The following is a 25,019-nucleotide window of genomic DNA, read 5'->3' as shown; positions in this document are numbered from 1 at the left end:
TCCTCCACCAATCCAGCGAGGACAGACAGCATTTTGAATACGGGACTTGTAACAGATTATATCTACATTGCGGTATTGATACTTTTACTTAAGTAAAAGATGTGAGTACTTCTTCCATCACCGACTTTGACATCATCTTGGCACTCGACGTTTTAGGCATATTTTCCATACCTTAGTACATGTTTGCTTGATTTTTATTTTTGATATCCCCCCCAGAGAAAAATGCACTGGTCAGAGGCCAAAACCTCTACCACTCACAGTCACATAGGCTAATTGAAGTGACCAAGAGCCACGTATACGTATACTGTACCCTGTCACATCAACTCACTAACTTCAACAACACAACATATACATATACTGTACCCACTCTTTACCCACCAATAACCACAACACAATTGTTGGTAAAATGGGTCGAGGCATTGCAGTCACAAGAAAGTGTTCATCTTATGTACCTGCTGACATCCTGGGTCAAGTGTGTAGATCATTATATTTTGTGTCACTTGGGACTATATGGTGTTCAGCAGTTTGGTCATCTGCATCCAAAAGCAATCTAGCAAAATGACAGGTCGCACAAAACAGGGCTGCTAGACTTGTTCTAGGCTTCTCTATTAGAACTAGCACTGAAAAGATGCACTCCAGTCTGTTATGGCTCACCATTGAGCAAAGGATTTCCTCAAGCTTTTTTCTGTTGCATTATTAACTCAAAGATGCCTTTATTTTAGTTTGAACAGGTAGTTTATTGCAGTGACACACACAATCACGATACAAGATTTGCTGGTAATGGTCATACTTGCTCAAGGACTAACTCATTGACTGAATTGAAAAAACTGTTATTTATAGCTGGTTGGAATGATTTGCCACTTTACATTCGTCAAAATTGATTATTCTTTAAGAAAACTATGCAGAGGTATTTACGGGAATGCAGAAGACAACTGTATTTTGAGGGTAAAAAAAAAAAAGTGTCTATATTGTGTTTTTGCATACTAGTGTTTATTTTATTGATCTGTTTTTATATAATGTATATTTTCATAATTGTAATGTATTTGTGTAATTGAATGTTGTTTTTTATGCTATGTGTTTTGTAAAGTGTTCTGGTCTGGATTCCAGTAAGACTAGCTGATTGCTATGGCATCAGCTAATATGGGTATCCTTTTTTAAATAAACAAATAAAACAGACACAATGAAGGTTCACATGAGCCTTCTATTCCAGAACCTTTTCTCATTGCCACAGTCATTGAGTCACATTAGTACACAGCATACGGCACAATATGACACTAATAGAACAGCATGGATCACATTAGTACACAACATACAACACAAGGTTCCTACCAAAGAAAGAAAGAAAGAAAGATACTGGCCATGAGGAAAAGCCCTAGGTTGCCACCAAGCCAATCATATTAACCAATACATTCACCCTGTCACAATTCTCAACCTAGTATATGTATACTGTACCCTGTCACAACTCACCACCTAGTATACATATACTGCACCCTGTCACAACTCACAACTTCAACAACAACACACACAGCCTAGTATACGCATACTGTTCCTTGTCACAACCTTCAACAACAGACACAACACACAAGACAAACTATAGTGTAGATTCACATCAGCCTTCAATTCTGAAGCCAACAATAGAATCACATAGTACAACACAATATAGTATATGACAACTATAGAACACCAGCTTGAAACACATACACAACGATAGAACACAATATGACAACAACACAGCAACAGCTTGAATCACATACAACACAATTAGCAGCAACAGCTTGAATCACATACACACAACATACAAAACAATCAGCAGCAGCAGCAGCAAAGAAAAAAACACAGGTTCCTACCCTGAGATGTCTTCATGGCTTCATCAGCTGTGTAAGAGATGACCAGGGTCAAACTTAGGATCTCATGGACTAATATGATTGTAGACGCCCCTCTCTCCAGTCTACAGTAGGTCATTCTCAGACGAGCTCTCCAGTCTGTTGTCTCCAGTCATCTCCAGCCTCCATACATCTGGCTAGCTCGCCAGTACTTTCCTCCCCTGCATCTTTCTTTAGTACGTCCATGTAGGTATACAGTAGGTGTGGGATGCCCTCGTGATCAATGGTTGGCTCCCTGTATCGATGGCAGTGACCGGACAGTCTCATTCTCTCTTATCACTCAGCCTTGGTAGCCCTCCATACAGATGCTTGTTGGTAACGTGTTCATATTGGTTGATATTTAGTGCTGCACATAGAATTCTAGTGTAGCACCAATCCAGGGACTTCTATTTGGTTATTCTATAGCCGCTATAGGGTCCAGCATTCACAGCCGTATAGGAGAACAGCTTCATTCTCCCCTCCACTGATGGTCTTCCTAATGACTTTAATCAAGAGGAAGGGGGTGTCCCCCTACAACACCCCTGCCAGGATGTTAAAGTCCTCACTGTTGACATCTGGGGTCATCACCTTGGCTCTGGTACCCTAGTGTACTTGGCTCCTATGGTCCGGAATAGGTTGGGAGAGACACCATAAGCCTTGAGTATAGATAGAAAGAAAGAAAGAAAGAAAGAAAGAAAGAAAGAAAGAAAGAAAGAAAGAAAATTTGAAGTGACCAAGAGCCACAGTAAAGTTGGTTTATATTGGACAGATATTCAACCACAGAGCTACTTAGGGGCCGTCAACAATGTACTATGTAATATGTATTCATATAGCTATTAGTATTTAGTCATTATTATTTTCAATAGCTTCTAAACCAAATGATATGACCCTGAGAAAAAGAAAACCACATTGTGCATGGGATATGTGTGCACATCCTTTAGATTTCTCAAAAATATTTTATAATATAGTATTTTACATTGTTATTACTGTAAATTATGTCATAATTACTGTCATAACGGTAGAATTGCACTTACTAAAGAAAGTTATAAACTTATTTCAAATTAAACACTTATTTTTTTGCTAGAGATCTGACAACGGTATACCTAAGTACATTGACATTAAATACAAATCAACTTGTGTTAATCAGGTTTTAAGACTTGCTCCAATATAAAGTTACCAGTGATGGTAATCTACAAGCTCCCAACCTGATGCATTATATGAGCTTGTAGATCAGCTATTTTTGTCAGAAAAGATTTGGTGCAAAATAAAGGTGTGAACCAAGTAGACCCCTGGGGGACCCCTGTCAACTAAATGATGTAGGGTTTAAGTAGATAGATGCTGATAGATAGATAGATGCTGATAGATGCTGTCAGAATGCTGAATGGGGCATAAGCCTGAATGAGGCATAGGCCTTGTTCAGCAGCCTGACAACAGGCGGCGCAGACTTTTCTGGCTCTTCCTGAACACACCTGTGGATTATACCAGGGACAATGACTTGGACTTTAGCCCCCCCTCGGACACACCTGTGGACTACACCAGGTACAAATGACTTTTTGTTGCACTCCCTCATGGAGCTACTTGCGGATTATACTAGGGTCAGTCCACTCTAGGTGGACACGCACTGACCTTTTGCACCCTAATCCCTTGTATAACGCACTGACTTTTTTTTTGTCTTTTTTTTTATTGTGCTCCTTTTCCTCTAAGCACCTTAACGTCCATTGTCTATCATGCACAGTATAAGTATAACATGCACAGTATACAATACATTGCTGCTATGCTCAGGCACCTTAGTTTAGTTTTTTTAGTTTTTTATTATCTCAGGTAATTTGTAAATATGTAGATAACTTGTCTGGCCTTCTGTTGCTCTCTTGTTTTGATCTCCTTCCCACTTGCCCCCCACCCTCTTCTTCCCCCCCCCCTCTTCTTTCTATGGAAACTAACGTTGCGATGGGAACGATGTACAAAAAAGAATTTCACCCACTTTTTTACCTTGTAAACCTGTGATGTGACAATAAAACTGATTCTGATTCTGATTCTGAGATAATGAGAAATTGATCTGTTGAGCTACTGTACTTCAGTTTCCACTAGATGGCAGCAGAGTATCAGTCAGCTGATGAGATCCTCTACTTTCAGTGGTTCTCAGGTGGTTTTCAGGGGAAACCTTGACAGGTTCCAGTTTTGAACCACTTTAATATTATATACTTCAGATATTCTAAAATAGACAGCACGTTGTAATGTGACACGTTGTGAGCTTGTTGATCGGCTATTTTTGAAAAAAATGGAAATGTATATTCACAAATTACAAAAGCTTGTAGAGTGGCTATTTTTGGAAAAAGAAAAATCTTGAAAAAGAAAAAAATAAGTGGAATAAGGCCCACGGGCAAATACATCAATATGTTGAAGTATGGCCTATATAGGACCAGAGCACCTTACTGGCCTGTTAATTTCAAAATAATAGCCTATACACATATCTGGCCTTTTACACACACACACGCGCGTGCGCGCGCGCACACACACACACACACACACACACACACTACAGTCTCTCATTGGACGACAGAAGACAAGTGCTTTAGCCCTGCATGTTGCACAACATATTCAATTGAATTCACATAACATAAAGCTAAATATTGTATCCCGACTAGTTTTAGATTTACCATCATTTCTCAAAGTAAAATAACGAAAAGTGGAATGACACAAATCAGCTCTATTGCATGGCAATGCTATTGCTAACTGTATTTAGCTCACCTGAATAATCCACCCATTAGGAAAGAAAACGACCAGCAGTTCCTTGTGAAGATAATTAACTTCTCTTTCAGCTGTCAAAGATGTTTGTTTAGTAGTTTTAACTCCCTGACACCACTGACAACTCTACTGTACTTCCATGTTGTGTAAGTTTACATTATACGTTGTTTATTTCACCGTTTCAATGACAAACATAAAAGGGGTTTGTATCAACACCTGTTTGCTCTCCTGCAGGTGTGGGGGGAGGGAAAACCTGAGGATTTAAAGAGGCTGCCTGAAGCTGCTGCTAGTCTACTCTAGGGCATTGGTTCTAAAAGTGGGGATCTGGGGGGGGTACCAGGGGGTCCCCAGCAAAATGTGTTAATAATATAGCCATTATATGCACACTATCATCTAAACCACTTTAACCATATTTTATACTTTGTCTATTCAAAAATAGCAGACGTACACGCTCATATAGCAAGTCACTTCGTGCCGCACCGGAAAATTTCGATATTTTACAAATCTTCTCTTCTGGGGGTCCCCGGCAAAAAACATTTTCAGGACGGTGGTCCACGGCCAAATACATATCAATTTGGGGGTCCTTGACATTAAAAAGTTTGAGAAACACTGCTATTATCATTACATTTCAGAGGCAAATATTGTACGTTTTACTCCACTAAAATGTTTTACTTTTGTAGATATAGATTATGATTACAAAACACACTGTGCATTAGCCAATCAAGTCCTCTTTTCTGTTTGGAGATAGGACTTTGGTTGGATTGCGACGCGTTGTGAGCTTGTAGATCTATTTTTGAAAAAGTTTGACTTGTATTTATGAGCTCATTGTCCAGGCTCTGTTGTTTATAGGCATAGAACAGGTACATTATAACATCGAACAGCCTATAATTGATTAGATTAAAACCATGTCATTTTTAAGGTCCCTACTTAGAGCAAGTTACACAAGTGACACAATTTAACATCAACAGATTCTAACCTGACCTGAAAAAGAAGGTCAGATATTACTGATGTTCTTCGTAAATCATACATACGCAGTTGTTCTTAATCCAAAATAAGTATTTTTTTTATTATAAAAAACAACATGAGATTATGGCAAGTTTGTTATTCAAGTCCAATATGACATTTTAACATCAACAACATATAAACAATGGATGGGTTGTCAGTAACTTAACGACAGGAAGTCATTGTGGTTCAACCACAGGTAAATATTACCAATGCAGCTTCTACAGAACGATCCACCTCTGGTACATTTAAAGGTGGATGTCAAATATGTTGTCATGGAAAGAAGCAAAACAAACAAAACAAAACAAAGTCCAGGCCAACATTAATTCTCACATGAGACCCAGGATGTCAGACATATGAAGACAGAACCTTGCATGTTTTCAACACAGATAACTGGACATGTCAACTATATACAATTTAACAGCAGAACAGTGAATTGGTCCTAATAATTGGATTAGCGTTGTTTGTCCCTGCAGGACAGGACAGTGTTGTTTGTCTCTGCAGGACACACAGTTAGCGTTGTTGTCTCAGTAGGACGGGCAGGCAGTGTTTTTTGTCTCTGAAAAGACAGGCAGAGTGTTTTGCCTTTGCAGGACAGTGTTTGTAAACGGTTAGATGTGAACAGGGATGTGAGCACGCTTGTCCCTTAGTGTAAAACACACACACACACACACACACACACACACACACACACACACACACACACACACACACACACACACACACACACACACACACACACACACACACACACACACACACACACGAAGTTGAGGAAGATTTCTATTGGCTGATAACACAAACACAGACATAAGGGTGTGTGTCATACGGAGGTGGGTTTGGGGGGAACAGAGTAAATAAGGCATTGCGGAATAAGGCATTCCTTGGTTTCCTATTGGTCAAAAGCAGAAGTAAGGCACTCTTAATTGGCTGACATATGGCCACTTTAACAGTTGACTATTCTCGTCCTTTCTCTTCCGTCCACAACTTTTCATCCCGTTCATTCATACTCATCCCTCCCTCACATCCCTCACAGAGGAAATGACACCACCTCTCTTCTCTCCTCCCTTCTTTCTCTCTCTCTCTCTCTCCCTTCATACATCTATCAGTCGTCAGTCCCAGACCTCCGTCTCAAATGCCTAATTTATGCTCTGTCGTACAATGCTGCCATGCTTTGTGAGCAAAAAGTACCCAAATAATGTCTTTGTTCTCCTCCCTCTCTCCACTCTCCTAGCTTACAGTGTACAGGAGTTTTTTTTACAGGAGGTAGCTAGGTTAGTGGCTGGATCGAGGACAGGCACTGTTTCGGTCGCCCTCTCCTTCTCTCTCTCCAATCCCTCCCGCGCTCGCTTATATTACGTATCCAGAGGATTGGAGATCTCCGCCTACCGAAACAACAGGGGACATCTAAACTCAATGTAGGGTCTCTAGAACAACAGAGACAAACTGAAACTGAATTGAATTTTAAATAGATGAATTATGTACAGCATTATTATTTAGATATTTTACTAGGATGTATTTTCTGTCTTGCCTCTTTTTTTTTACCTTTTTAAGTTTTTAAGAGTCAGGGAGCTATGCTCAAGAATTCCAATGCACTCGTGTAAAAGGGCAAATAAATTGAATCTTGAAACCTATGCCCACTGCTTTGAAAACCATCATATAACTTTCCCAGTATGAAGGACCGCCATTTGGTCTTCCCAATGGTTCAGCAAATAAGTGATTTTTTAAACCTCTTAATTGCTTCCACCCAATGAATTTGGATGTCACTAAAGGGTTGGGCGGAGATCTCCGATCATCCAGCTGCTACAGCGTTATTTATTGTGCAACAGCGTTTATTGTGCAACAGCATCGCAAACAGCAGGTCCGCAAGCTCACAACACGTTGTGGACAGCAACGCCTTCTGAGTTTGTAGATCTGCGGATTCTACGATCTTCGGCTAGCGACATCCCCCCCCCTCATGCGACGGAGCATAATTTGGCCACGCTCCTTCCTCCCTTCTTAACGTGCCGTCATTCGTCTCTGCCTCCCTCCACCATGCTGTATTTCTGCGTACAGCAGTGAGGCAGTGACACGGGCCAGGAGAACACCACGGGAACGCTCGTCTGGACGTTCCTCTCCAGGAAGTTGAACACAGGGTTCCACCAGGTCCTCGACAGGTAGTTGTTAGGTGCCTGTCGCAGTGCCTGAACAAAACGAGAAAAAAGGGGAATTAGATACGACAAGATAAAAGGTTATGCGTTTCATAAAGTATAAAACATGATGTGAAAAGCAGTTTGTGAGATTTGCTTCGGACACAAACAGACAGACAAACAAACAGACCCTCTGTATGCAAATATGCAGATATGCAGGAGGATGGTTAGCCTCCTGCATATCTACGCTGTAGTAAATGTACTGTACAGATAATATATTGTCGCTGTCGGGTGGAAACCTTAAAATGTCCAAAACCATAAAGAAAAAAAGAATTCCAATGGATCCAATGTAGTTAATATTTAGTCACAAACTCTTGTTAATACTTTTCATTGGTTACATTTTTATAAAACCCAAAGACACACTTAACTTTTTTTTAATAAAATAGTGAAAATAGCCGATGCAACGTGATATGAGCTTGTAGATCTGCTATTTTCACCACTTTTGTGCGACACTCTTGTATGATGAAGTACAGGGCATTACCTGTAATTTAAAAAGTTGAAATATTGAGGTTTCTGGCCGACAGCAACGATATGTATATGACTAAAACAACAACTACAATCATAATCATCTTCATCATAACAATACGTTTTGGGTGTAAAATAGCTTCCATACCACAGCCATTTGTTTCGGCCGGTTTACCCTCTATTGTTTATGCCTGTTTATTATTTTATTCTGTCATTTAAATTGTATTTATGCGTGGTATTAGTTTGTATTCATCAGAGAACAAAAGAGTTTAATATCATCACACACAATGATAAACACACACAACACAGTCTGATGGTTTATGTTCAATGACATGTTTCATCCACTAGAGAGCAGCATACGTACATCTGATAATACTACTGTATGTAAGACAGTTTGACAGAGAAAAAGATTGTGTGACAGACATATAATAGAGATAGAGTGTGTGTGTGTGTGTGTGTGTGTGTGTGTGTGTGTGTGTGTGTGTGTGTGTGTGTGTGTGTGTGTGTGTGTGTGTGTGTGTGTGTGTGTGTGTGTGTGTGTGTGTGTGTGTGTGTGTGTGTGTGTGTGTGTGTGTGGGGGGGGGGGTGTAGGAGGGTAAATCCATGCCTCTGCTTGGGGATATGATTTATTTAAATACATGCATTTCCTTTTGCGAAATGTGGTCTGATATGTTTGATATTTATGTTTGATATCACAATTTAGAAATGCATGTTTTAACCCTTGCGTCCCTACTTTGAGAAAATGTTCAAAATGTGTCAACATTTGTCAACGTTTTTCCAATTATAAATTGTTTTATTTAGAAATAGCAACAGAGCAGATCTAGCTCACAGCGTGCCGTGATGCGACGCGTTGCAAGCTTTTATATCTGCTATTTGCGTGTGTGCGTGCGTGTACCCACATGCGAGTTTGCCATCGTGTGGTACCACCAGAATATCCTGGTGGTGACAAAGTAGCCAATGATGACGTCGATGCTGTAGTGCTCGTGACCAATCAGGATACAGACGACTCCCGTGGCGCTTAGCAACCAACACAGCCAGTGGTACCAACGCATCCATGGTGGGGAGTCTGCAGGATAAAACACAATAATTCATAAAAACTATATTCATAACAGTCCTACTGTACACTAGACCAGATCAGTTCTACACTGGTACAATAGTCCCATACTAAACATTTATTAATTGATTTGACAGAAAATTTGGAATTTGGATAATCTGTCTAGTATATTGTTGCAAACGGGCAGAAAACTTGTATCTCCATATTTCAACTTTATTTCATAAATGAATGCATGCCCTACACGCACGCACGCACGCACGCACGCACGCACGCACGCACGCACGCACGCACGCACGCACGCACGCACGCACGCACGCACGCACGCACACGGCATTGATCCATTGTGGATCACAGACTTCATGTAACCAGCCTGTGGCGTCAGTCATCTAAATTATGACGTAGGTAAAGGGTTGAGCCTGATCCTAACCCCTTTGATGTCATTTATACAATAAAAATTAACGTATTTCCAAATTATAACACATTATGTGAAAATGTGGAGGTACCTCTGTGGCCTACTGCGTGCACAAGAGATTTGGTGCTGATCAGTCCAGCGGTTGTGTGTGTGTGGTTGTGTGTGGTTGTGTGGTTGTGTGTGTGTGTGTGTGTGTGTGTGTGTGTGTACTCACACTCTTTGATGAATAGGTATGAGAGGGTCAACATGACAGTGTGTCCACTGTAGAGAAAATCCCCACACATCAGATGAGTCCCTGTCAGAGACAAACCTGAGACACAGACAGACAGACAGACAGACAGACAGACAGAGGTGGGTTAGATTGTGTTGTTTGTTGAGGGTACATAGCAGTTCATGGATGCACAAAGTCAAACTGTACATATTTGGATAATTTTGGGCATTTATGGTAATGTTGACCTCACCTCCTCCTGAGATCAGCTTCAATATCCTCCAGATCTTGCCTGTAGAATCATTGTACAACTACACACACACAGAGACAAAGACAGACAAAGAGAAATTGGTTACATTTTTATAATAACCCACTGACTTCATCACTAACCTGTTGCCCCTATTTTTGGCACGTTGTTATTGGCAGAAATCAAAAATAGAAACGACAAAAAAGACGATCTGCAAGCTCACAACGTGTCACATCATCCACAAAGCGGAGCTTGTATAAGAGCTATTTTCAGTACTTTTGAGTGACACCGTCATATGATATGAAATAGGGCATTAATTTATGAAAAAAAAACAAAGTAGCTTAAATATGGGGATATTACATCACGTTATACTTGGTTCGGCATCATGTCTCCCACCAAAAAAAGCTGATCTACAAGCTCACAAGGTGTTGCAGCATGACATACTGCGAGCTTGTAGATTGGCTGTTTTCGGTGAGAGACACCTGCGTGCAACAAAGTATATATCAGGTGTGAGAAAGACACCAGAGAACACAGATCTTCATTGATATTATTTACACAAGACTGGTCTTGTTCTGCAGCTTTGTGTATTGATTAAACAACCTAAAAGTGTGTGTGTATGTGTGTGTGTGTGTGTGTGTGTGTGTGTGTGTGTGTGTGTGTGTGTGTGTGTGTGTGTGTGTGTGTGTGTGTGTGTGTGTGTGTGTGTGTGTGTGTGTGTGTGTGTGTGTGTGTGTGTGTGTGTGTGTGCGCATGCGTGCGCGTGTGCGTGTGTGTGTACCTTGGGAGCGCAGACCATGTGTTTTCCAGGCACAGGCAGAGTTGTGACGTACATGGTCACAATACGATACATGTACAGAGAACCAATCAGGAAGAAGCATCTACGACCTACTATAGACCTGAGAGACAGACAGACAGACAGACAGACAAAAAAGGGCTTGTTAATCAGACTAATCCGTTTCGTTGATAAAAAAAAAATCTGTATGAATTTTTCACGTGGATTTGTTGATAGGCCTTTATAAATTATTTTTAATATTAAAAAAACACTTAGAAAATAATGAATAGTTGCAGCATTATTGCAGACATACCACTACTGTTACAACTATCACTTCTAATACTGAGCTACTCCTCATCCTACTATAATAACATCAGAGGTGGAAAAAGTACTCACATTTTTTACTTAAGTAAAAGTATCAATACTGCTATGTAGAAATACTCTGTTACAAGTCAAAGTACGGAATGAAAAAAAATTACATAAGTAACAGTACAAAAGTATTGGTAGCAAAATGTACTTAAAGTATCAAAGTAGAATGCACTCATTATGCAGAATGTCCCATTTCTTATGCATTAAATGTATACACACACAGCTTCCTAAATCCTGACCAAAGTTTTCTGAAAAACTTGTATTTTACTATATACTGTACATCAGTGTTTATCAACCCTGGCAAACGTCCCAATTTTGGGCCGGGGCTACTGCTGAGGTGTGCTGCGCCGTTTTAAGAAGGTTTGAAAAAAATATCATTACAATTTTTTTTTTTTTTTACAATAATAATAATCAGGCATGCAAACAGCCCCGAGGTGAAAAGGGTGACAACATGCTGTTTTTTTTCGGGTCAGGTGTCACACTATTGCCCTATTTGGATTCAAAACGGCTAGTGGAAGCTGAAAAGCTACAAGTTTGCATGTCTGAATAATGCAAAAACAGAAATATTTGTTTGCATTTGCTTTTTTTCTCCCCCATATATTTACATAATAAAAAAGTGCGTATCGTTTCATGAAATTAGTGTAACGGCACACCCCTAGTGTGTGTATACCGTATATATATATATATAATTATATATATATATATATATATACCGTATATCTAGGTGTGCCCTGGGATCTTTTGGCTATGCCAGGTGTGCCTTGGCACAAAAAAGGTTGATAAACACTGCTGTACATAGCAACAGGAACCCCAAAAGGGGTACCCGTCTTGAAAGGTATAGTTACAAATAGGGGTTCCCGCCCCGCCTAAATGGGTTGAGTACAGTACTTGAGTAAATGCAGTTAGTTACTTTACACCACTGAATGACATCAATCCCATGATCTTACTTGTGTTTGAGGAACAGCCACTGGATGGTCCACAGCCCCACCAGGATCAGCCCGTTGACCTCTGTGACGGTGAAGGCCCAGGGGACCCTGTCCACGTAGTCAAAGAACTTGTCGGGGAGCGGCGGGCTGACCGACTTGTCGGGCACCCTCTCGTGCACCACGGTGATGATGACCGTGGTGAAGAACAGGTTGAACAGCGCGTACAGGAAGGCCACGCCCGTCTTCCACCACTCGTTGGGCAGGCGGTCGCCGCGGCCCTCGGGCACGATGATCTTGACGTAGTCGCGGTGGCGGCTGAGCTGGTGGTGCAGCGAGCGAATCAGGCGGTTCTGCTTGAGGCGGTCGCCGCGGCTACCCTTCTTCCCGCTGCCGTCCTTGTCGCCATCGCCGCCCGGAGATGTAGCGGCGGTGGGGGTGGCGGGGGAGGAGGTGGAGGAGGAGGAAGGGCGTGCCGGGGTGCCGTTGGCGACCTGCCGAGGCGAAGGGGGCTCGGCTGTCGTCACGGTGATTTCCAGGTGGGTGGGGACGTCGTCCTCGTCGTCGTTGTCGCGGATCAGTTGTGACGCGGCCATGGAGGAAGGCGATTGGTCAAAAAGTCCGGAAGACTCACTAATTGTTCAACCAGTTAGGAAGATAATTGTTGATAATTGCTTAACCAATTATTAAGTTGCCTGTTAAATGTTACGAAGCGTTGACTATTAAACAAATCACAGCCTCAGTAAGATACGAGTCCGGCCAATCAGAGGAACAGTGTACCGTGTTTCAGTCGGGTATCGATTGGATCCGATTGGATCCAGCTGTAACCAATGCTCCGGTATCAGCGATCAATATGTGAGGCTATCTGGTTACAAACACTTGTCCTGTATAAGTAATTGATCGCTCTGGCCTTAGTTCAAGATTAATCCAATATTCCAGGTTTTAGCGTTCGATCGCAATGTTCTGGTCAGGCGGCGATCACTGGTCCATTGATCCTGACCTGGATGAGTTACCTACTGATAGTCCAATATCAGGCCTGGCAGGAGGTGGTGGAGTTTGATCTAGCAGGTCTGGGGGGAAAAAAGCTGAAAACAAGAGAAACAAAGAAATTATTTATCAATCTGTGCTCAAATTAAATATATATTAGTGTTTTGATGCACACAGCATGTTAACGTAACTCTGAGAGTATGCAAATAGATCCAAATGGACCCCGTTCCATTTGTACTCTTGGTCACATTGAAAGGGGTGTAACATGTTGTTAAAATAAGTGTTAAATACATTTTCAGGTCAGGAGAGAGAACTCTTACAGGCGACAATAAACAAGTGAAATTGGAACTGATGAAACAAAGAAAAGTCAAAGTATAACAAAATAAAATTGGAACACTAATTGAAGCTGATAAATCATCTTTGTGGGGTTCTCTCACGTGACTGGATGAAATTGTTATCCTGACGTAACAATATATTTTGTGTTTACTAAAGAGCTGCAGAGAAGGGAGACCTGTTACAGAACAAATACTCAATATATAACTGTTTAACAAAAACCTTTCCCCCCCTTTTTCTTTACACAATGACATATCACTTACGCCCCATTTAACACAGGACTTTACGGTGTAAAGACACTGACAGACAAGCAGCCTGGTGACCTGGTTTGAATCCCTGGACTGTGGGAATCCCTGAACTCCCACAAAGTCAGTTCACCTGCCATCGGCTCATAAAACAGTGGAGTGAGGCTGACTGACACAGAATATAGAGATCAATGGTAACAGAAAGTGTATTGATTGATTGATTATTCATGACTGTGTGTCTTCTTCTGTGAACACAGAATGAGGACGGCCCGTTTCCCCCTGCAGACAAAACCCTGTTTCTATTATATTGTGTGAGATCCTAATGTCATCATCTAGATCAGATAAGATTCTTTTACACAGGAGGAGACGTCAGGTTCAGCAGAGTTACACCAACCTGTTCTGCATGCACGCACACGCACGCATACGTACGCGCATACACAGACACACACACTTTGTGTAAACAGCACAGAACAGGATACAGCGAAGCGAGGAGGAAGAAAGAAAGTTTGACTCATAGTAACCTGAGACACACACACACACACACACACACACAGGTTTGTACTTCCTTGTGGTAATCCACGTAGGGATGTAAACAGCATGTATTTTGTTAAAACATTTTGCCCCTTCATTTGTCATTTTAAATCACTAAACCTTTAAACCTAACCCCTACATGCCTAATCAAAACTCTGACCCCAACCATTCCAGAATGTGTTTTACCAATTGTAACTTTAGCTTCTTGGCTATGACATTTTGACAGGTTTTGCCTAACCTATCCATTGGATTTTCAGTCCCCACATTGTTGGTAAAAGAAATACACAAACGATACATACACAGACATACTGTACATACACGCCATCTTCCAACTTTTAACCCTCATCTCTCTCTCTCTCTCTCTCCCTCTCCCTCCCCCTCTCTCATGTAAATATGTAAACATGATGTAAACATTTGCAAAGTGCACAGTCTCTCTGTCTCTCTCTCTGTCTCACATGCACTAGCACAAGCACTTGCACACATGAGTGCGCGCGCACACACACACACACGCACACAACCTTCTAGTCATACAAAATTAGCCAGAATGACCACGCACGGCACGTAGAGGGAGAAAGAGACAAAGAGATCAGTCATGTTGTAAAGTTGATGGAATGATAGTGATGTGTTAATATAACAAGCTCTTCATTCTGAAACTTGTTTACATCACTTTATTTTAGCAGACATTATTTCCAAAACCTTCAGCTCTGTTTGCCACATTCTTTGTTCAGTTTGACTCATCATGGCATCAGGTACACACACACACACACACACACACACACACACACACACACACACACACACACACACACACACACACACACACACACACACACACACACACACACACACACACACACACACACACACACACACACACACACACACACACACACACACACACCTATGCTTGCGAGGACAGCAACAGTTTAGCTATAGCACATGTTCATGAAAACTGCCCAACCCAACCTAAAAGCTTTGTTAACCAGGGAAACATTTTGTAAATGTTTTCAATTCAACTTTATTATTTTTGCAACGCTGGCGAGGAAACCTTCCCTTAAACTGGAAGAAACCTCAGGCAGAACCAGGCTCTAGGGTGGACAGTAGGCCTGTCACAATTACTACATAATCCCCAGATTGCAATTATTTGAGACTAGAGGTTCGGGCCGCTAGAAGGGCCCCCACACCTACCACAGTATCTCGTCTACTTCTTAGACCAATCAATAGTCTGATTAAACGTGGGTAGGTCAGTATCTCGCCTACTTAGACAAATCGTCTGATTAAACGTAATAATGTCCCATTCAGTGCATTGACACCATCCGAAATGGGTGGTTGTGTGCGTGCCACTTTATTGCAACCACTTACAACCATTCAATGTCTGCTCCTCCTAACCTCATTCCTCCCTGTTATAAAAAGGTACAGATCTCACACACACACACACACACACACACACACACACACACACACACACACACACACACACACACACACACACACACACACACACACACACACACACACACACACACACACACACACACACACACACACACACACACACACACACACACACACACACACACACACACACACACACACACACACACTTAAGGTCTCATTGACAGGAGCAATTAAGTGATAAACTCCAACATGTGATTGGTTAACTTGGTCATGTGAGCTATAGCGACTCGGGAAGGAATGCAACGACACAAGCTGGCTGCCTCTGCATCCACTCCAAGGAAATGCACATTTGTATCAGAGCAGAGAAATTCTAAGTGCTTTCACAGAAACAAACTGGCTTTTCTAAAATAGCCAATCTACAAGTAGGGCTGTCACGATTGTTACGTAATCGTCTAATCGCAATTATTTGAGATAATGATGTACGTCAAGTTGTCGTACGGAAGTCGGAAGTCCCATCCACTCCCATGTTAAGTTAAAAACCGGAAGTACCGTTCCGGTTTTTAACTTAACATGGGAGTGGATGGGACTTCCGACTTCCGTACGACAACTTGACGTACATGTGTGGATGCACCCATACCTGATCAAATCGACAGGAAGTGATGCCCATAATGCCCTAGGAAACTTGTGGATATATCTCTCTCTTAATTATTATTAATAAGCGTTTGTTCCAACTATGTGTTGCATAATAACTAAATGCTACCTCGCCATGTATTATTTATTTTTTATAAGAAAAGATAAGATATTTTTGGGGGCTGTTATTTATAGATTATGCAGTAGAGACAGACAGGAAACGGGAAGAGAGATGGGGAGAGACAACATGCAGCAAAGATCGTCTGGAACGGGACTCGAACCCGCGATGCGCTGTCAGGCTGGAGCCTAGGTGTAGGTGCGCCCATGTTTTGTTTTTACTCAGGGAACAGTTTGCAGACCCATCCCACCACCCCGGAGCAGCACCTGAGACTTCTTGATAATGCACAGAGAGCAAATCAGAGATGTGTTTTTTGGTCCTAAACGGTTGAGTGATTTATCAATGACAATCGTCAACGTTTTAAAATCAGTTCTATGACTCACTGGAAGGCAGCCAGTGCAGAGATCTGAGAATTGGTGTCATCATCATGCTGCCTGCATTCCAAATGAAACCTGAGAGAAGAACACTACAGTAGTCTGTCTAACCTGAGAGAACTGTAATAGCCAAATATGAAACTACCAACATGTATTAACACATTCAATCCGGGAATGCATCTCTGTCATTTTAGGATTTCTTTGGCTATTCAAAAATAGCAGATATACAAGCTACGTTATGAGCTTGTAGATCTGCCATTTTTGAAAAATCTTGAAATGTTGTGCAAATCTATGAATGTATAACATTTGTAAAATATTTTGTTCCAGGGACCCCCAAAAGCAAAGAATTGAGTTACAAATGTTCGCTTTAAAAAAATATGTATTCAAAGATTTGCACAACTTTTCACGATTAAAAACAATAAATAGCAGATCTACAAGCTCATAGCGCGGGAAGCGTTTCCGGATTGAATGGGTTATAGTATTTCATTCTTCCATTCACTCCGAGCTCCATTCTACTGTAACACATTGTCCTGAAAAGGCCTGTCTTTGATCCAAGTAGCCTGAGGGTAAGGAAGGTGTTTGCGAACGCGGAAGGAGGCGCGGCGAAGCCGCGCCTCCGACCAAGTGGAGCTTACTATGTAACTCTGCCTGGGTTGTGTCTCTGTCTCTCTGTGTCTCTGTGTCTCTGTGTGCATATCTCTCTGTCTGTGTCTCTGTGTGCACTAATCCTCAGCCCTGTGTGCAGCCAAGTAAATGTCCAATATAGACGTACCATACATCAAATGAAAGGTCTTTGAAAACTGAACACACCTGTCAAGGTTGCGTTTAAGCCCGCCCCTTCCCCCGGAAGCCACGCCCCGGAGAAGGCTCCTAAAAACTCCCCATTGAAACCCCATGTTAAATGAAAAGTGCCCGAATCGCTCCGAAACTTTTTCTACCCCCCCTAAGTGGGGGTCTACGAACAAATACTTCGGGCTCGGATTTTGGCTCCGCCCCCCGGAAGTGGGTGAAACAGGCACTTCAAACACTTTGTTGAATTGTTCAAAAACATTCAAAGTTTTTTTTTTGTGAATTTGTATTTTTCTAAGATGCTCCTTTTAACGCAGATTTTTTTTCTATTTTTTATATATTTTTTTATTGGTTACTTTTTTTTAGATGATTTCTTTTCATTATTATTTTTTTTTGGCGTTCGCTTCCCGCGTTCGCGCGTCTTACTTGTACTAGGATTGTGTGTTAGGGAGATAAAGGGTGGGTCCCAAATCAACTGTCTCTGCGGGTGTGGTTTTGAAAGGTGAAATATTCCTGAAAAGGAGGAGTTTGAGAGTGGTTTGGGAGAGTCTGGACGGAAGAGGAGCTCAGGGTTCATGGGGAGAGGACAGCGAAGAGAAATGTTTGTTTTTCTTGCTGTTGCACAATAAACTTTGTTCTCGTTTGGAAATGAATCCTCAAATTCTTGCATTTTGATCTAGCTTAGCCTTTAAACCGACAGAGACAGGGAGTCCAGACTCACAATACGTATTACAACACACAACCACAAACGCACACCATCTCATGCACTACAACACATCCACAACATTACAATACAACCATCGTGCAATCCTGACACACAAGCACAGTAAGCTACAGCGCCATATTCCTTTATTGGCAAACACATGTGGTCTTATTGTGTGTGTGTGTGTGTGTGTGTGTGTGTGTGTGTGTGTGTGTGTGTGTGTGTGTGTGTGTGTGTGTGTGTGTGTGTGTGTGTGTGTGTGTGTGTGTGTGTGTGTGTGTGTGTGTGTGTGTGTGTGTGTGTGTGTGTGTGAGAGAGAACTCAGGTGAACATGGGAGGCATAGGCATAATACCAACAAGCACACACACACAACCACACGCACAGTCTCTCTCACCCAGGTGTGATATAGCAGAAGTGCGGTATTAAGCAAAGGTATTTGCCACCAATAAGTGTGTGTGTGTGTGTGTGTGTGTGTGTGTGTGTGTGTGTGTGTGTGTGTGTGTGTGTGTGTGTGTGTGTGTGTGTGTGTGTGTGTGTGTGTGTGTGTGTGTGTGTGTGTGTGTGTGTGTGTGTGTGTGTGTGTGTGTGTGTGTGTGTGTGTGCTAGGCAGCTGTTAGTGGCCAACAGTAAAAGCCTGAGGTTGAATTTGTACTGGGCAGAACCCACTGTCAGAACTGTGTGGCACTGGGCAGCTCCCCAGGCGCTGCGTGCGCGCGTGCCTGAAATACTTCCCTATGTTTCCCTATATTTGTGCAAAGATTCTATTCATTCCACAATCCTGATAAACGGCGAGGAATGTGTCTTATTGACTTTATCACATACTGACACAAAATTGGTACGGAGAGACAACCCACCTCACCTACAGTGAACTAATACAGTAACACAATACATACCGACACAGATGACACCATAACACACCTCACATACAGTAACAAGTTGGACCCTGTACAGTTGGTCGTAGGGTTTCGTGCTGAAGGAAATAAACTTAGTCTAGGTAGTGCACTGGAGGGGGGGTGCACTGGAGCTACACAATATGGACAAAATGTCATAACCTCAATAGTTATGCCACATATCTAAATAGCGATACAATATGACTATGGCTCCATTGTCACCCCCGGCCTCCACCCAAGTCCGCAAACTTGGTGTCATCTTGGACCCCACCCCTCTCCTTCCATGCAGTCACAGATCACTAATTTCATTGATTGAATACTTTACCAGTCAGAAATGTAAACACAACGAGGTACAGTCATTTAGGCTAAAAGGAAAACACAAAAAAGTCCTGGGGACTTGATTCCATTGTGGTCCTACTGTCCTAAAACCGCCTTTTTCCACCTTCGTAAGATTGCCGCTTTCGTCCCAGCCTATCACACACTGCTGCTGAGACATTCATTCATGCCTTCCTCACCTCCAGTCCAGACTCCACTACTGCAATAGCCTCCTATTCGGTGTCACCACCAAGGTTCTCAAGAAACTACAGCCGCCCCGAAAACTCTGCCGCCCGCCTGCTCACCAGAACCGGATAAGGATCACATCACACCGGTTCTCCGTAACCTCCACTGGCTCCCAGTCAAACACAGAATAGATTTCAAGATACTGATCACCACCTACAAGGCCCTCAACAACCAGGCTCCCCGCTACCTCTTTGAACGCCACGCCCCCCTCCCGCAGGTCTGGTGATGCCAACCTCCTGGACATCCCCAAGAAAAAAAAACGAACTTGGGGTGACAGGGCTTTCTCAGTTACCGCCCCCTCCCTCTGGAACTCACTCCCAGCTCACATCCAAGCCAGGTTTAAAACCACACTCAAATCCCACCTTTTCAGACTCGCATTCCCTACCTAATTCTAATACCCCTTTTCAACCTTACATTTCTATAGTTTTTAACCTTTTAACTCGTTTTTCCTTAACAAAGTTTACATTTTATATCTGAAAAGCGACTTTGAGTTTACTTACTTACTTACTACATAAATTGCATGTTGTATTATTATTATGGGTTCACAATTATACTATATTAAGTGTAGCAACAGTGAAGAAATAGATAAACATTCTTAAAAAAAAACGCATATTACAGGTCAGTTACACTCTTATTTAAAAAGTTTGGTCTGACATTTAGTCTTGGTGCCGAGTGCTGACCAATTCAGTTGGAGGCAGGTCTGATCAACTTTTAAGAAAATCAAATCACTATATTTATTACTCTTATTTTACACTTATTTTTCCAATGTCATTTAGGAACTAATGAAGGACTTCCCTGCTCGACTTGACAACAGCTGAATTTATGCTCACTCTAAAAGGAAGAGCAACAGAGAGTGCGAGTGAATAATAAAGATTAGGGGTGGTACAGGGGTGGTACAGGGGCAAAGTACCTGCCCCCCACTACCGCGGACTCTAGGGGTTCAAATCCAACACACTGCATCCAGTTTGGCAGAACCATCTATTCTAGACAAACATAATTGGCCGTGTTCAGGAGAAGGAAGCCGGGCGGGAGGGTGCTCTTTGTCGCTCTTTGCACTAGCGACCCCTACGGGCTGGGGCTGCGCCCGTCAACGGGGGGTGTTGGGCGAGAGGAGTAGGACGGAGGCACTACGTCCTCCCGGTGGGGGCTCCTCACTGGCAGAGAGGAGAGCCAGTAGGATACAACATCAGTGACAACACAGAAATGTGTGGGGAGGAATTAATTGGCATAATGACTAAATTGGGATGGAAAAAAGGGGTAAAAATAAATGGCTACTCTAAATAAAAAAGGAAGGAGAAAAAAAGGGAGAAATCAAATCCCCAAATCAGTCCAGACTCAGAGTCCTGTCTCTGGTTTTGTCTTGTTATAAAAGCAACAACTTTCTGTCCTGTTACTTGATGAGTCATTTGATTTGTTTAACCCATTTAGACCTGAGGCCGATTCTAAAAACGCCTTCTAAATCCTGACCTAAGTTTTCTGAAAAGATTTATTCAAAAATTACAGCAAATGTATGTGGCTATATACTGTACATACTGTACAAGAACCCCAAAAGGGATACAGTCCTGAAAGGGATCAACTAAGCCAGTAAAATGTGAAATTCACCAGCTCTCTAGGATGATGGAGAAAGCAACCATGTTTCCACAATGAGGAGTCAGTCAGGAGTCAACAATGACTATCTAAGGCCTGCCTGTCTAAAGAACGGTAAAAAAAAAGAAATAGTTGAAGTACGTCAACTAGCCTACACAGTACAATAGTAGACAATACTAATACTACAACTAATAGATGACACACCCAGTTTAGTTGGTGTATTGGCCGAGTAGATTTGCACATACCTGTGCAGTTTGACTGCACCTAAGAACATCATTCAGGGAGAAGTTGTGGTTCAGTGTCTTGCTCAAGGACACTAAGCCGGATTTAAATACTTTATCGTATGATGGTGTCGTATGCAGAATATAGCCGATCTACAAGCTCACAAACGCGTCTCAGATAGATCTGCTCATTTCCACTCTGTGACGCCATCATATTATGATGCAGCATAAATTAGGCAAAAGCCAGGAGGAGCTGGGGAACTAAGGCCTTAGTTCTAGCTCCTGAGCCACTGCCATCCCACTATGTAGTCCGTACAGTATACAGTACGGACTGAAAACAATGCAAAAATAGATCAGAAAGTTAACTACAGAAGTCACCCAGTGACATTCCATGAACCATGTAAAGTTTCCCTATCAGGTACTGTATCAGTTCCCTATCAGGTACTACTGTATCAGTTCTGCAGTCTTGTATATCCCTGAAATATAGACCAGCATTTCACTGAAAGAGTTCAAAACCCTTGAAAATAAATGTTTTTTAAAACACATACACATGAATAAAAAGGGTTTAAAGGAGTAGTTCACCCACAAAATGACTTAGGATAATTCCTTTTAACAGGACGTTCATGAAAGTCCTTGCGGGCTTGTTTCCAATGAGGGCCTGTGAGCAATTAGGGGTTAAGAGTCTTGCTCAGGGACAAATTTCATTTCATCGACACATATGCTGGCGTGGCCTGGAATCGTACCTGGGGCAACCAGGGCCTCTGGCTCCCTAGGCGGGCTCACTAACCACTCAGCTATGGCCGCCCCTAAATTTTCTATCAATTGCACACCCCATGAAGCCTTGAATTCATGGATTTGCTCCTACCGGATACATTAGCCGGTAGGAGCAAATCCATGAATTCATGTCTGATAGGGAAACTTTACATGGTTCACACAAAGTAGATTCTTTGTGTCTCCTACCGGAAATACACCCGGTCATCAAATTATTGGCTTAGGAATGCGACAAAAACAAAACAAAATCCATTAATTCAAGGCTTCATGGGGTGTGCAATTGATAGAAAATAAGTCATTTTTGGGGTGAACTACTTCCTTTAAGCTATAGCTTACAAGAGACGTGTTACTAATTCAAAGAAAAATAAACAATTAAAAAATATGAGGAATACCAAACCAACCAACCATGCACAACTGTAGTATGAGAGAGCCCTATCCACATGAACAGTACATGTTGTGTGTTCTATAATAGGAGTGGGACCAACAATGATGCCAGAGCATTAGTAGAGCTGCAACTACCAATTATTTACTTAGCAATTGTTCTATTGATTAATCAAATAATGGAGTGTGTTGTTGTTTTCTTAAAATGTTCATACAAATCAACATTGAGAAAACATCCAATGTATTCTGCCTGATTAACAACTTGAGCCCTATTTGATCCTTAGCCATACAATGGTGTTGTGCAAAACATTATAATTATTATAAAATTGAGCAGTTCCATTAGCAGTTCGCACCTCTACATGGTAGCAGTGTAAAGTAATGCCAAGCTTAGACAGTAATGTAAACATATACAGGTCCTTATGTAGGCAAACAGGATATGTTTTAAGAGTATATACAGACTATGTAGGCTACAGTGTGCACTACAGCTTAGAATATACAAACAGTCCTCCCTGTCATCAGGAGAGAGTGTGTTTACATAGTGTCACCCTGCCTGTTGTCGACTACTCATATCACTATGGATATCACTATTTATATCAATGCACATCAGTCTAGGCATGATATCACTTGACAGGCTGCTCCGCTGTGACTCACATCCTGTTCTGACTGAGTCTGACGGTCAGCCCTCACTTGACCCTCATGTGAAAGTATGGATCCACCAAACACCTTAATTAAGACCCCGAGAATCCAATTTCCTCCAGGCTTAAGTCTGCCTGATTCACCAACACGAGAACAGCAGAGACAGACTGAGAGAGAGAGAGAATGACAGACAGACAGACAGACAGACAGACAGAGAGAATGACAGGCAGACAGAGACAGACACAGACACTGTAGACCGACACACAGACAATGTGGACAGACAGACAGACAGACAGACAGACAGACAGACAGACGACAGACAGAACAGATAGATAGATATATAGATGTGATCTTGAAGACAGTCAAAAATGAACAACATTTTTGCTTATATAAACACAGACACACAAATGCAATAACACGTGTCACTTGACAACACCTAGATGACGGGGAACACTCAACCGCACTGTGTGTGTGTGTGTGTGTGTGTGTGTGTGTGTGTGTGTGTGTGTGTGTGTGTGTGTGTGTGTGTGTGTGTGTGTGTGTGTGTGTGTGTGTGTGTGTGTGTGTGTGTGTGTGTAACATGCTTCAACACAGTGAAATACAGATATTTCCTTGGGTTTTTACAACAGCACTAAAGACTGTCAAAGCAGCAGGAAACACGCACCTGTGTGTCAGACGGTGTGTGTGACGCGTTTACAAACACAACAGTTGTTAGTATATCGGTACACACATGAAGTAAAGTAAAGTAAAATATAACTCTTACCTGTTTGAAATGACGGTAGTATTCGTCCCAACACACACCTCACTCACACACACACAGCTTCCTCCTTCTCTCTCGGTCTCATTAGGTATAATGCGTGTGAGTTTCGGTGTGACGGTGGAACCCCTTCACGCTCCCTAAAGGCAAACGTCAACACACGCAGTAGCCACCGGCAACCGTCCCATCTCCCGGACGGACGACTGCTCAGAAGTAGAAGAAGTAGGCTAGAGCCAGTGGTTCTCAACATTTTCAAGCCGCGACCCCCCAAAATAATCATATTTGAACTGGGGACCCCCCAAAATAACCATATTTCAACTGGGGACCCACCAAAATAATCATATTTCAACTGGGGACGGGACCCCCCAAAATAATCCTATTTCAACTGGGGACCCCCCAAAATAATCCTGAACTGGGGAACCCCCACCCTGTCAAGCACCTGGAATTGTGGGAGTTTAATAGAGCACCGAAGTCCTGACGTGACTCGTTCATCCCCAGGTTTGCGGAAGTAATTTCTCTATGGAGAATAACATTGGGTCATCTTAGAATCGTCTCATATAAGAATTGTGGTCCAAAAATAAACACCGCGTGTCGGCGTTATTGTCAGGGAGGGGGTTCTGTATCGTTTATGATAGTCAGTCACTTATATTTGATACAGTCTGTTTCTGGCGAAAATGTAACTAATTTGGCGGAAGTAACATTAGCGTTTTTTCACCGTCAGTTGATGCTTCATATCCATAAGAGTCAACACGCCGGGGTCATTTGTTTATTTTTGGAACACAGTTCTTATTTGACGCGATATTAAATACGTCTATGGGATTCAGAACGGGGGTGGAAAACTGCGAACCAGGTAGACAA

At 42.1% G+C, this 25,019-nt stretch overlaps 1 protein-coding gene across 1 annotated transcript; it reads right to left on the bottom strand.

Annotated features, from left to right (window-relative positions):
- Positions 1-7,155: 7,155 nt before the first annotated feature.
- LOC308101191 (phosphatidylcholine:ceramide cholinephosphotransferase 2-like) lies at positions 7,156-24,242 on the bottom strand. Its single transcript, XM_080450576.1, has 7 exons — positions 24,168-24,242; positions 12,273-13,333; positions 10,963-11,080; positions 10,191-10,248; positions 9,944-10,039; positions 9,163-9,329; positions 7,156-7,792 (listed from the first exon to the last, which is right to left on the bottom strand). The coding sequence occupies exons 2-7, from the start codon at positions 12,842-12,844 to the stop codon at positions 7,619-7,621; spliced, it is 1,185 nt and encodes a 394-aa protein (XP_080306702.1). The 5' UTR covers positions 12,845-13,333; positions 24,168-24,242; the 3' UTR covers positions 7,156-7,618.
- Between the last annotated feature and the right edge of the window lie 777 nt (positions 24,243-25,019).

The sequence above is a fragment of the Gymnoscopelus braueri genome, assembly GCF_963280865.1.
Source record: "Gymnoscopelus braueri genome assembly, chromosome: 15".
Classification (NCBI taxonomy): Eukaryota; Metazoa; Chordata; class Actinopteri; order Myctophiformes; family Myctophidae; genus Gymnoscopelus; species Gymnoscopelus braueri.
The sequence above is the reverse complement of the archived record's forward strand: the minus strand, read 5'-3'. Positions and strand labels throughout refer to the sequence as shown.